The sequence below is a fragment of the Lampetra fluviatilis genome, chromosome 11 (assembly GCF_964198595.1).
Source record: "Lampetra fluviatilis chromosome 11, kcLamFluv1.1, whole genome shotgun sequence".
NCBI lineage: Eukaryota > Metazoa > Chordata > Hyperoartia > Petromyzontiformes > Petromyzontidae > Lampetra > Lampetra fluviatilis.
In genome coordinates, this window is record NC_136285.1 from 2,566,203 (window position 1) to 2,578,250 (window position 12,048).

General features: G+C 46.4%; 1 protein-coding gene across 2 annotated transcripts in view; it reads right to left on the minus strand.

The window, feature by feature from the left end:
• Window positions 1-12,048, minus strand: part of LOC144934730 (von Willebrand factor A domain-containing protein 7-like) — a 40,943-nt gene that overhangs the window by 11,766 nt on the left and 17,129 nt on the right. For both annotated transcript variants that reach the window (XM_078860805.1, XM_078860806.1), the window contains exons 12-16: window positions 8,473-8,639; window positions 6,337-6,451; window positions 4,563-4,764; window positions 2,064-2,154; window positions 1,558-1,766 (exon numbers count right to left, since the gene is read on the minus strand). In XM_078860805.1, the coding sequence (XP_078716931.1) occupies window positions 1,558-1,766; window positions 2,064-2,154; window positions 4,563-4,764; window positions 6,337-6,451; window positions 8,473-8,639 (784 nt within the window). The remainder of the gene's footprint in view (window positions 1-1,557; window positions 1,767-2,063; window positions 2,155-4,562; window positions 4,765-6,336; window positions 6,452-8,472; window positions 8,640-12,048) is intronic.

Genomic DNA, 12,048 nt, shown 5'->3' on the forward strand with positions numbered 1-12,048 from the left:
GCCGATGGAAAAGTTCGAAAGGTCGAGGTTATGATTGCGAAGCAAGGTGTCGCAAGAACTTTCATCAGGCCCATAGTCGAGATAGTACTACTTCTCTCTCGCAAAGATATGGACAAATAAGTCGACCCGTTGAAGTTGTTATACACTTGTTTATGAGATAGGAAATAAATGGTGGTATCTCCTAGATACCAGACGGGGAGTGTCTTGCCTCACGGCAGATGTGGAGCGTGTGTTCACAGGAAGTTCCTGTTTTTTTAAGCTAATGTTGGTCACGTGACCAGGAAGTGACGATGTTAGATTTCCACTGTACCACGCGGGCGTCAGCCATTACACAGATAAGTCAAGATGGCGGCACGCATCGCATCTCAGTGAGAACACAGCCGCACTTGTCCATTGTGGGAGCTTAAGAAGCATTATCTGTAAGTTGTTTATATTCCTATAATATTGGAAATGCTGTTGTAATGTTGGAATGACTATTATAGCAATGTAAATGCCTTTATGGTGCCGTTAAGTTGTTGTAGTAAATACGAGGCCTAGTTAGTAACGAAGCCTGTGACTTTCCTTATTGGGGATGTTACTTGTGATTTAGTAGGTCGAGTCAGATTTGTGCCTATGTTGCGATCCTGAGAGTGATGACGAAGTATCTCATCCACAGTTTAGTGTTAAGTGTAATGCTGTACATTTGGGGTGCAGTGGGATGAATACACGATGTGCCTGTATGCAACGCACCAGCTTGTGCCTTTGTCTAGTTGTTCAGGGGTAATGTGGGGGCCTGGTCCTTCCAGGATCTATTGTTATCTGAGACAATGTTCTGATGCTGTGGTGTTCATTGTGTGGGTGTTTCCGAATTATAACAGATGCTGTATCTGTGTTTTCTCACCAGTTTTACCTGTTACAATCAATAAATGACGATCGGAGTTGGACGGTCATCCTGGCTCCGATGGTTTATTGAACACATGGTTATCTACTCGACTAGCGGTGCAACGCAGCGCACGGCGAGGCCGAGATACATGGAAGGGCTCTTCTTTGACCATAGTTCATGATAGATATGGACATGCAAACAATTATCCACTGCCTCTTTTTTTTGCTGTCCAGCTAGTCTGCCCTAGGGCTGTGCCAGACCAATCTGGTATGGCTTAGAAGGAGCCAGCATTGCAAAAGCCGAGCCGTTCTTCCGACGTCACATGCATTGAAGGTGTGACGTAAGCATCACGCGTTCAGGTAAAGTTACATCAACATAATCAAATTTATTCAATCCCACCCCCGGCCAGCGCGAGATTCAGATAGCTTGTGAGGCCAGCGGATCACGGTTCGGTTCTGATACGGCAAATAGCCCAGTGAAAAACCACGCTGTCAATCTGCATTCATCTTTGATTCGGCACGGTGGACTTGTACGGAACCGCGACAGCCCCGGGCTACCATGGCTCGAATATGCCAGTGAAAGAGGGGCATACTTGCCTTCATTTAAAAGATCCACACGATACTATTTCCAATTTAAGCAAGTATAGCATTATGCCAATTGCATATTTATCTAAAAGATACAGAAGCACATTTTACTTGTAATAAACGAGCAGCATGTCCCCCTGCTGGCTCGTTGTGAGCTGGCTCAGGGGATCTCCCCGCTCCACTGTTATGTTGAATGTGCCCGGTCGGTCGTCGTTCACTCCCAGTTGCAGCTGCCACGTGTGTTGCTCGCAACTGCCGAGGGTCGTGCACTGGCTTTCAACGGCCAGTTTCCAAAGGGTGGGTGACACCGTGTCTGGAGTCTGCACAGTCACACGCACACGTCACCATGTGTAGAGATGCACGCCCGCAAAGCAATACACCAGGAATCCGCACGTCGTCGCACAAATCCCAGAGTTCATGTAAAGGGATTCTTCCGCAGTGTAATGATTCGGTACGGTGGACTTGCACGGAAGTTGAACTAATGGCTAAGTTTCTAAAATCCTCCTGCGAACACACTCCAATATCAATCACGTATCTACACGTTGCATCGTTATTGTGCCTATCTAACAACATATTGCAAAGATGAATGCAGATTGACAAATGTGGAGGGAACTGACGGTGTTTTCCTTGACGATGACAGCGACAGAGAAGGCAAGCGTAGTGGAAGAGCCCCCTCCTGACTTGCTGATGGCCGTCACGTACACCGTGCTGCAAAGACAGGCGGAGTCAACTGACAACTCACTTGCTAGAGCTTCTCGCTGTGCGTTTCACATTCGACCGGAACTCGTCCAATCGTCAGTAAACGGGGGCACACTTGCAGGTCAGAGCACGTGTGGGTTAAAGTGGGGGGGTGATGGTGCAGTGGTTAGCACACTCCGTTACGAACTCGGCGACCCAAGTTCAATACCAGTGACGATTATCTGAACTTCATACACACACGATTCTCGTTCACACCGAGAATCGTGTGTGTATAAAGCCAGTATTTTTAATCCATAAATTGTATGTGGTTGGTTCATGGAAACCCTGCAGGTTTGGTTTATAAATGAGAAAAACTTCGAAGCAATGGTGACCCAGAGGCATAAGTGGAGCTGGACATACTGGGGCAGTCACTCTTCCAAAACAATATCAATGTGGATGACGTGGCAGGTGACCGTTGTAATGAAACATAAACTTGGCTATTTACTCAAATCTACTAGCAATTTCGCCGATAACGTGTACAAAACTATACACAGTGCACTAAACTATATACAGTGTACTAAACCATATACAGTGTACTAAACCATATACAGTGTACTAAACCATATACAGTGTACTAAACCATATACAGTGCACTAAAATACAGAGTGTACGAAACTATATACAGTGCACTAAACTATTTACAGTGTACCAAGCTATAAACAAGATACTTAACTATATATACTCGCCGTGTGATAGAGAAAACAGCACATCTCCACTCCGCGCTATCATGGACAGGCAGAATGGCTTCCTATGTTTAATACGGGCTTTACTTTCCATAGACACGATTCAATAGCAATGGAAGGAAGACTTCCTCACCTCACCCCTTTATATAAACACAATTTTCACATCAAGAATGTTAATTTTGGGGTCATTACCTTGAATGGCTCAATCAGGAAAGTGGGAATAACTGGGAAACTGGGTTATGAAAAGCATGAAATATATTCAGAAGATTTCAAATTTTGCAATGAGTCTTCAACTTAACTCGTGGCTAAAATCTGAGCAATTCAGCTGATGATGTGATTCGCTAACGATATGAAGTTCAACTTCACTTGTTTTGATTTTCAGGCAACATTCTGGGAACTGCGCAAGTGGTGAAAAGAACGGTTAACGAATAGCAAAATGTGGATGAAGCATCATTCCGCCTAAATAATTATAATAGCCTTCCGCAGGTAGTCGTGCAGCAGCAAATTCGTTGAGCAGCAGTAAAAAATTGTTTTTAAACCATATGTGGGCTTGGTCAGCTTCGCTGTGTATCAGTGCCAGGTAGAATTTTAAATGGACCAGCCATGGAAGGGCTCTTCTTTGACCATAGTACATGATAGATATGGACATGCAAACAATTATCCACTGCCTCATTTTTTGCTGTCCAGCCCTAGGGCTGTGCCAGACCAACCTGGTATGGCTTAGAAGGAGCCAGCATGTTTATTTCCACTGCAAAAGCCGAGCCGTTCTGCCGACGTCACTTGCATTGAAGGTGTGACGTTAGTATCACGCGTTCAGGTGTAGTTACACCAACATAATCAAATGTGTTCAATCCCACCCCCGGCCAGCGCCAGATTCAGATACCTTGTGAGGCCAGCGGATCACGGTTCAGTTCTGACACGGAAAATAGCCCAGTGAAAAACCACGCTGACCGCGACAGCCCCGGGCTAGCATGGCTCGAATATGCCAGTGAAAGAGGGGCATACTTGCCTTCATTTAAATGATCCACACGATACTATTTTCCATTTAAGCAAGTATAGCATTATGCCAATTGCACATTTATCTAAAAGATACAGAAGCACATTTTACTTGTAATAAACGAGCAGCATGTCTTCAACTTGACTCGTGGCTAAAATCTATGAGCAACTCAGCTGATGACGTGATTCGCTAACGATATCAAAGTTCAACTTCACATGTTTTGATTTTCAGGCAACATTCTGGGAACTGTGCTCGTTTTCCTCCAGGAAGGCACAAATCCCATCATGACCTGCAAGAATGTCACGTGATCAACCACATTGCATGTACTACGAGCTCAGCTTGTCCTCTTATAAGATATTTTATTCTGATTGACTTGCAGTGTCCGTCATCTGGCGACCCAATTATGTTCATCTTCAAATTAAGCAAATAAAAACCAAGTTGAATATGGTGGCTGTTTGTCCTTTCATTACTTTTTGGCTTGAGACCATGAACTGAATTGATTTGAGAACTGGCACTTTGAACCCAATAACGCAATGGTGCCGACTCACTGTACTTTGACCCTGGACATTAACCATTTGAACCACTCAGCCACCTCTCACCCAAGCTTTCTCGTTAAGATTATATTCCTGAATTGTGTGATGCTGCAGCCTCCATTACTGCAATGCCGAAGAACCGCTACACAATTTCGCATCCTTCACCTGGCAAGGAATCTGGCATCAACAGGCACTGAGACATTCAGTGCTATGGTCTGATTTTTGCAAGGCTCCAGCTTCACCACGACCGGGCGCAGCGTCTGAAGCCATCCCTGGTCGTCACTTGCCGACACCAAGAAGGTGGCAGCTGCACCGTTGTTTTTCAGCACCACGAGGAGTGGGGAGGCATTGCCCGGCAAAATCATCACTGCGAAACACAAAAGACAAAGATCCCTCGTGGAGCCTTTAACAGACTGTTGGCTCAAGTTCTGTTCGTGAGTAGCACTGATGAAGAAATGACACGGCACATGAGATGGGGTGGGTGGCTCACACTGTTCCCAGCCACCTTTGTCTCCCCAGTGCTAATCTTTACATACCACACCGGGTACTCATTTAAGGTTGCTTAGACCTAGGGAAGGCACGGGGCTGGTTTAAATATTTCCCGATATTAGTGGTCATGAGTGGGAATCAAAGTCTGGTCGCTGGGTTTGTAGCAGTGCGCTAACCTCGACACACAGGCATACACAGCAGTGCAGCACCGTTTCCTTATGATTAATTCCACCATTTATACTCTAATGCTGCCCATGGTGTCGTGGTCAGCGCACTGAATATCCAAATCAAAAAGTCGCGGGTTCGATTCCATCTCCTGGTGCAGAAGTATAAACAATGGGCAAGTTCTTAAATCATCACCTCCTCCCCACCTCTGCCCACGCAACAGTGTAAATGGCGACACCAGTTCGTCGATCGACAGTTTGCGTGTTATGGGGTATAGTGTGGGTACTTCTTAACATGTCTGACCAGCATGGAAGAGTAGGCTAAATACCTTCTAGCGGGGCTCTCTAGAGCTCCATCTTGCGGAGCCCCTTAAACCAGCTGCGGTGTGGTAAAGAGATTGCAGGGCTGAACTTTTACATTGTAAAACTAATCCAAAAAAATATTATTCTCCCCCTTATTAAAACACTGGGTTTAAAAACAATGCCCCTGTTATTTGCTTTGTATTCCACTTGGAAAAAGATGCTGACCAACTCAATTTTCAAGAATCTTCTCGAGCCAGTCTATGTGGACAACATATAAATGCAGGAGTTGGCTGTGTCGGGTGGTGGCGGATTTAACAACACATTGATATTTACACAATCTAACCAAAAAAACTATATTATGAATACTTTGTGTTTGCTGTACTTAGTTTATGTTACATATTTGTTGTTAGCATTGTTTTTGTTAGCTCTCAATACTTGCATACGTGTTGTACTTATCTGCATTTACTATAATTTACAACGGTTACGTTTCTCCTTGTTTTGATCCAGGTCTTCCTTCAAAAAGACTTTCCAGCTCTGAATTCGAATTCGTTTTAAACCACGTAAATGGAAAAAATGGAAATGTACGTAAGCGGATTTTTTCTTTCATTTTTCAATGTTTTAAAAAGTGTTGTGTTTTTTTGGTCTATTTCCCTCAGAATCTACACATCAATGATTATTTGTGTATTTCATTAACTGTTCTGTTTATTACGAAGTAAAAGCATTACTAAAACAGTGCTACATGTGTATTTCCTAATTTACTCTTGCCATACCCCCACACTCTCTATGCCTGTCGTGTTTGTAGGGAAAAATCATATAACTTTGTATTTTCATAATACATATACAAACACATGACATTGCCTTTGCATCGCATACACCAAAGGTAAATCCTGCCAGTGTACACGACGCAGATGTGTATGCGTGTGCAGACACAACGTCATGGGAAGGTGCGAGGGTTCGTTTGCTGTGGTTTTAGTGAATCTCACCGTCGTCCGGGTTGTCGAGGATGAGCTCAAAGCTCTCAATGCGTTTCAGCTTTGTTTGCAGCCGGCAGAATGTGACGTTTCCAGGCGATAGGCCACACACTGCCACCATGAACGGCTGGGGGACAGAAACACAACGGAAAGGCGGTTACTGCCTAGAGTACACGGGTACACCCATGGAAGAGTTACACTCGATTGCACGATCATCATCACCTGCCATGATCAACTTACTGTTGGATGAAGGACTCCCCAGGCTGCTGCCATCTATCACGATCCTGCGATGTAATAATAATGAACTAACACTGCCTCTATTTAGGACTGAAACAGGAATACGTCTCAACAATTTTGACTATCGCCTGATGAAGCTGGTTGTTGTAATCACCAGTGAAATGTCGTACTCGAATTGTACATGTTGTGGGTTTACTCTCCAACACACCGGTGTGCTTAAATAGTAACTAATTGGCACGTTTTGTTTACGTGACAAACCTCACTAATTAGCTATGTCAGGCGGTGGCACGTTTAACGACACTTTTATATTTATACGATCCAACCCAAAAAAAAACTTTGTTATTGATTTAATCGTTCCATTTCCCTGGTGGACGTCCTCTTGCTCCCACACTGTCACCATTCTTGACCATCGCCCATCGGCCCTGCAAACCGCGACACGTCCTACCCAAGCCCCACTTGCTTTCTTTAACGGTTTCAACGATGTCTCTAACCTGTGTATATTCTCCAATCGATACCCAGCAGCCATCGTGGTCAATAAAATGAGAATCACCACTTCATGGGAGGTCACCACCAAGGGGGGCGCCATGGTGGCGAGATCTTAACACCTGTTTTGTTGCCAGAAAAAAGGGGAAAAACCTATTATCTTATCCTTTCTGTGTTCAAAACGTCACTTATTTCCATATTATTTTCCTTCTAGGGCAGCGTTATTGACAAATGTGTGGAGTTTCTGTTATAGGCGCTTTGGCTGTGTACCTCTGCCAATACAGTATCGCACAACAAACATTTATGATGTGTAAATATAGTCTGAAGTGTGCACAACACGCATTTTCTCTAAATCGTTTCTAGAAGGATTAATGGAGTAAAAACCGGTATAAGCCAACAAACAAATATATGCAATACTAGACACACATTATGAGAATAGGTTTTCCCCTTTTTTCTGGCAACAAAACTGAAACCTTTTTTTTACGAGGAATCATGTCTGCATTAACCACGATACTTGTGGTCAAAATGAAAACAAAAAACACTGATAATATATGCATTGTCCTTGAAACTGAGCTGTATGCCTTTTGGCGTCCTTTGGTCTAACACCAATTGAGACGAGTATCCAAAAAAAGCTGTCTCTGGTGTGGACCAATCAGTTTCAAAGACAATGCATATATTATCAGAGTATGTTTTTTGTTTGCATTCTGACCACAATTATTGTGGTTAATGCAAACATGAATCCTTGTCAAAGGTTTCAGTTTGGTGTTTTAACATCCTAACACCACTTTTGTTGCCAGAACAAAGGGGAAAACCTATTCTCATATTTCGGTACTGGCAAAGGAGGTGTGGGGGTTGTTGTTGTGTTGTTAGCCCTCTTCAGCTTCGTCAGCGATAGACAAAGGAATATTTCGTAATAATTCCTAGCTTTGGCAAAAAATAAAACTTTCAACCTTCGACATTCTGCCATGTTCGGTTACCAGCATTTTTCCCGAGGATATCAAAAGTAACATCTGACAGCCGAGGTTTCCTCCTCGGTCGTCCAGACTAGCATCACTCCTTTTTCATCTCAGAACATCTATATTTGAGTCTACATTTCTCTAATCTCACTATATCTCTATCCCTCGTCTATATCTCTTCTGTCATTGCACTCGGATTTGAATACATTGGGCAGCCCCAATAATAATTCATGCTCAGGGCCCGCAATGGGCCAACACCATTGATGGCCCAGACCCAGCAGTGATGGATGGGAGCTCCTGCACAAACACCACCCAGGAGGAGCCCAGAGCTCTGAGCCACACCTCACCAGGATGAAACATAGCAACAGTAGGGACCTTGATAACCCGAAGCATGGGACTACAAAGCAAACCTTGTCTTTGATCTGTACGCTCAACAATGGAAACATTTGTATCTTCCCCTCGCGCCTCTTACAGTGGGGTCACTGAAGTTGAGGGGAACGCCAAATTCGCCACTTGACTCCTCGTCTTGGGCCTGAAGATCTACGATGGTCACACCGTCTGCGTTTTGCATCTGCACATTTGTCATCCTGTAGCCGGCTTCGAGACCCAGAGGCTTAACCCAGAGCAGGTATGACACACCTGCACACGCCGAGACAGCATTGACATGCAAAAGGAAAATGCACAAATACACAAACGCACGCATCATTATGTACACACACAATATACAGTGAGGGAAAAAAGTATTTGATCCCCTGCTGATTTTGTACGTTTGCCCACTGACAAAAAAATGATCAGTCTATAATTTTAATGGTAGGTTTATTTGAACAGTGAGAGACAGAATAACAACAAACAAATCCAGAACAACGCATGTCAAAAATGTTATAAATTGATTTGCATTTTAATGAGGGAAATAAGTATTTGACCCCTCTGCAAAACATGACTTCGTACTTAGTGGAAAAAAACCCTTGTTGGCAATCATAGAGGTCAGACGTTTCTTGTAGTTGGCCACCAGGTTTGCACACATCTCAGGAGGGATTTTGTCCCACTCCTCTTTGCGGATCTTCTCCAAGTCATTAAGGTTTCGAGGCTGACGTTTGGCAACTCGAACCTTCATCTCCCTCCACAGATTCTCTATGGGATTAAGGTCTAGAGACTGGCTAGGCCACTCCAGGACCTTAATGTGCTTCTTCTTGAGCCACTCCTTTGTTGCCTTGGCCGTGTGTTTTGGGTCATTGTCATGCTGGAATACCCATCCACGACCCATTTTCAAGGCCCTGGCTGAGGGAAGGAGATTCTCACCCAAGATTTGATGGTACATGGCCCTGTCCATCGTCCCTTTGATGCGGTGAAGTTGTCCTGTCCCCTTAGCAGAAAAACACCCCCAAAGCATAATGTTTCCACCTCCATGTTTGACGGTGGGGATGGTGTTCTTGCGGTCATAGGCAGCATTCCTTCTCCTCCTCCTCCAAATAGGGCGAGTTGAGTTGATGCCAAAGAGCTCCATTTTGGTCTCATCTGACCACAACACTTTCACCCAGTTGTCCTCTGAATCATTCAGATGTTCATTGGCAAACTTCAGACGGGCATGTATATGTGCTTTTGTGAGCAGGGGGACCTTGCGGGCGCTGCAGGATTTCAGTCCTTCACGGCGTAGTGTGTTACCAACTGTTTTCTTGGTGACTATGGTCTCAGTTGCCTTGAGATCATTGACAAGATCCTCCCGTGTAGTTCTGGGCTGATTCCTCACCGTTCTCATGATCATTGCAACTCCACGAGGTGAGATCTTGCATGGAGCCCCAGGCCGAGGGATATTGACAGTTCTTTTGTGTTTCTTCCATTTGCGAATAATCGCACCAACTATTGTCACCTTCTCACCAAGCTGCTTGGCGATGGTCTTGTAGCCCATTCCAGCTTTGTGTAGGTCTACAATCTTGTCCCTGACATCCTTGGAGAGCTCTTTGGTCTTGGCCATGGTGGAGAGTTTGGAATCTGATTGATTGATTTCTTCTGTGAACAGGTGTCTTTTATACAGGTAACAAGCTGATATTAGGAGCAATCCCTTTAAGAGTGTGCTCTTAATCTCATCTTGTTACCTGTGAAGTATTGGAAAATGACGGCAGGAAACTCCTTGACGGGAACACACTTCTTTCTCTCTCTCGCTGGCTACACCGTATGCATACTCGGCTCGTGCAGACCGTTCTCTCTCGCTGGCTACACCGTATGCATACTCGGCTCGTGCAGACCGTTCTCTCTCGCTGGCTACACACTACACATTACTCAGCTCGTGTAGACCGTTCTATCTCGCTGGCTACACACTATACATTACTCAGCTCGTGTAGACCTTTCTATCTCGCTGGCTACACACTATACCTTACTCTCTTCTACTCTCCATTACTCTCCTCTCCGGGCTCTATCTCTACACCTTCGTCTTCATTCTTAGATGGTTCCACTTCTGCCCCTTGCTCCTCTGTGCATCACCTTATATACCCCTTCTTCCCGGGAGACGGAGCGGATGCGGACCTCAACGTCGGCACCGCTCCTCCGTTACCCAATCCCCACGCGCTATCCCCACGATCCGGTTCCGCTCAGCGCGTGTTTCCACTCTCCGACCAATCACACCGCGCTGCTACCCGATCACTCCCTCTGGGCGCGTCACCGGCACACAGCCAATCAGCAGCACTACCCCCACCCGCGCACTGACGCCTGCTCCTCCCCGTCAGCGCGCGTCACCACACACACACCCGTACATACGCGCTGGCACACGACATATACACCCAGCGCGTATCACCACTACATCATCCCCTCCCACATAGCTCGCAGCCGGCCCGGCTGCTAACAACAACCAACCACGACGATAAAACGACAACCAACAAAAAAAAACCCCATAACCCCCCGAGTGTGCCCCGTAACATAACACTACAACAACAACAACAAGAATAACTATGTACAGATTGACAATGAACGCGAAAAGTCAACAATAACACGATACGAGCAAATTCGAAACGAACGCGCCCCACGTCCCTGCGACTACACGCAGTGACGAGGCGCTCCAACTGCCCCGACTCCTCACGAGGCAGGTCATGCAAAGTAGCACGACCTGGCGCGAGTCCGTCTGGCTGGTCCATCGTATGGGGCGGGACACTGACGACCGTCCGGCGGTTCCGGCCGCTCCAGACGGCGCGGAACGGGCCTGAAAGGGCCGGCCCCGCCGCGGAGATCCGGCCGCCGGTGATCGGCAGCTGTCAGTTCCGAGACACCTGGGAGCAGATCAGGCGACAATACGTGTGGATCAGGCAGAGACATTTCCCCCTCTGGGTCGCCGGTCACGTCACACGCCCGGCCATCACGACACAAGGGGAGGCCATATGGAGGCGAGAACGGTTTCAGTCGGGAGGGGTGAACGTACCACCGGCGCTTTCCCCACTTTATCTGAACGCACTGGGCCCGTGCAACGCGCACGACCTCCATGGGTCCCCTCCACGGTCTCAACAATTTAGGCGACGTAGCCAAGGGTGCCTGAGGGCAATGCAGCCAGGCCCTGTCACCTGGTTTCCATTCGTGCATGGACACCTTCCGTGCCCGCAACCGTTCATTAGCAATTTGGCGAGCCCGCGAATTAAGCCGTGCGGCCTCCCTCGCCTCTGTCAGCTTATGAATATTAAACTTAATATGTTCTGCCAAATTAGAATTAGTTCGTGGAGCGGACAGGCCAAGTTGCGTTTCTATTGGCGGGTCAGCTTCCCGACCGTACATCAAATAGAATGGGGAAAACCCCGTAGCTGCATGGGGGGCCATTCTATACGCGGCAAGGACTCCCGGGACCTGCAGGTCCCAATCTACATGTGCCTCGCACACCTGCTGGCACAGCATGGAAGTCAAGGTTTTGTGGAGTCTCTCCACCATCCCGTCAGTCTGCGGGTGGTACGGGGAGGTACGCACCTTCTTGGTACCCAACAGATCGCACACCTCTTGCAACAATTTACTCGAAAATTTTTTACCTTGGTCGGTCAGCAGGCGTTCGGGAGCCCCCTTGTCCAGGACATAGCCC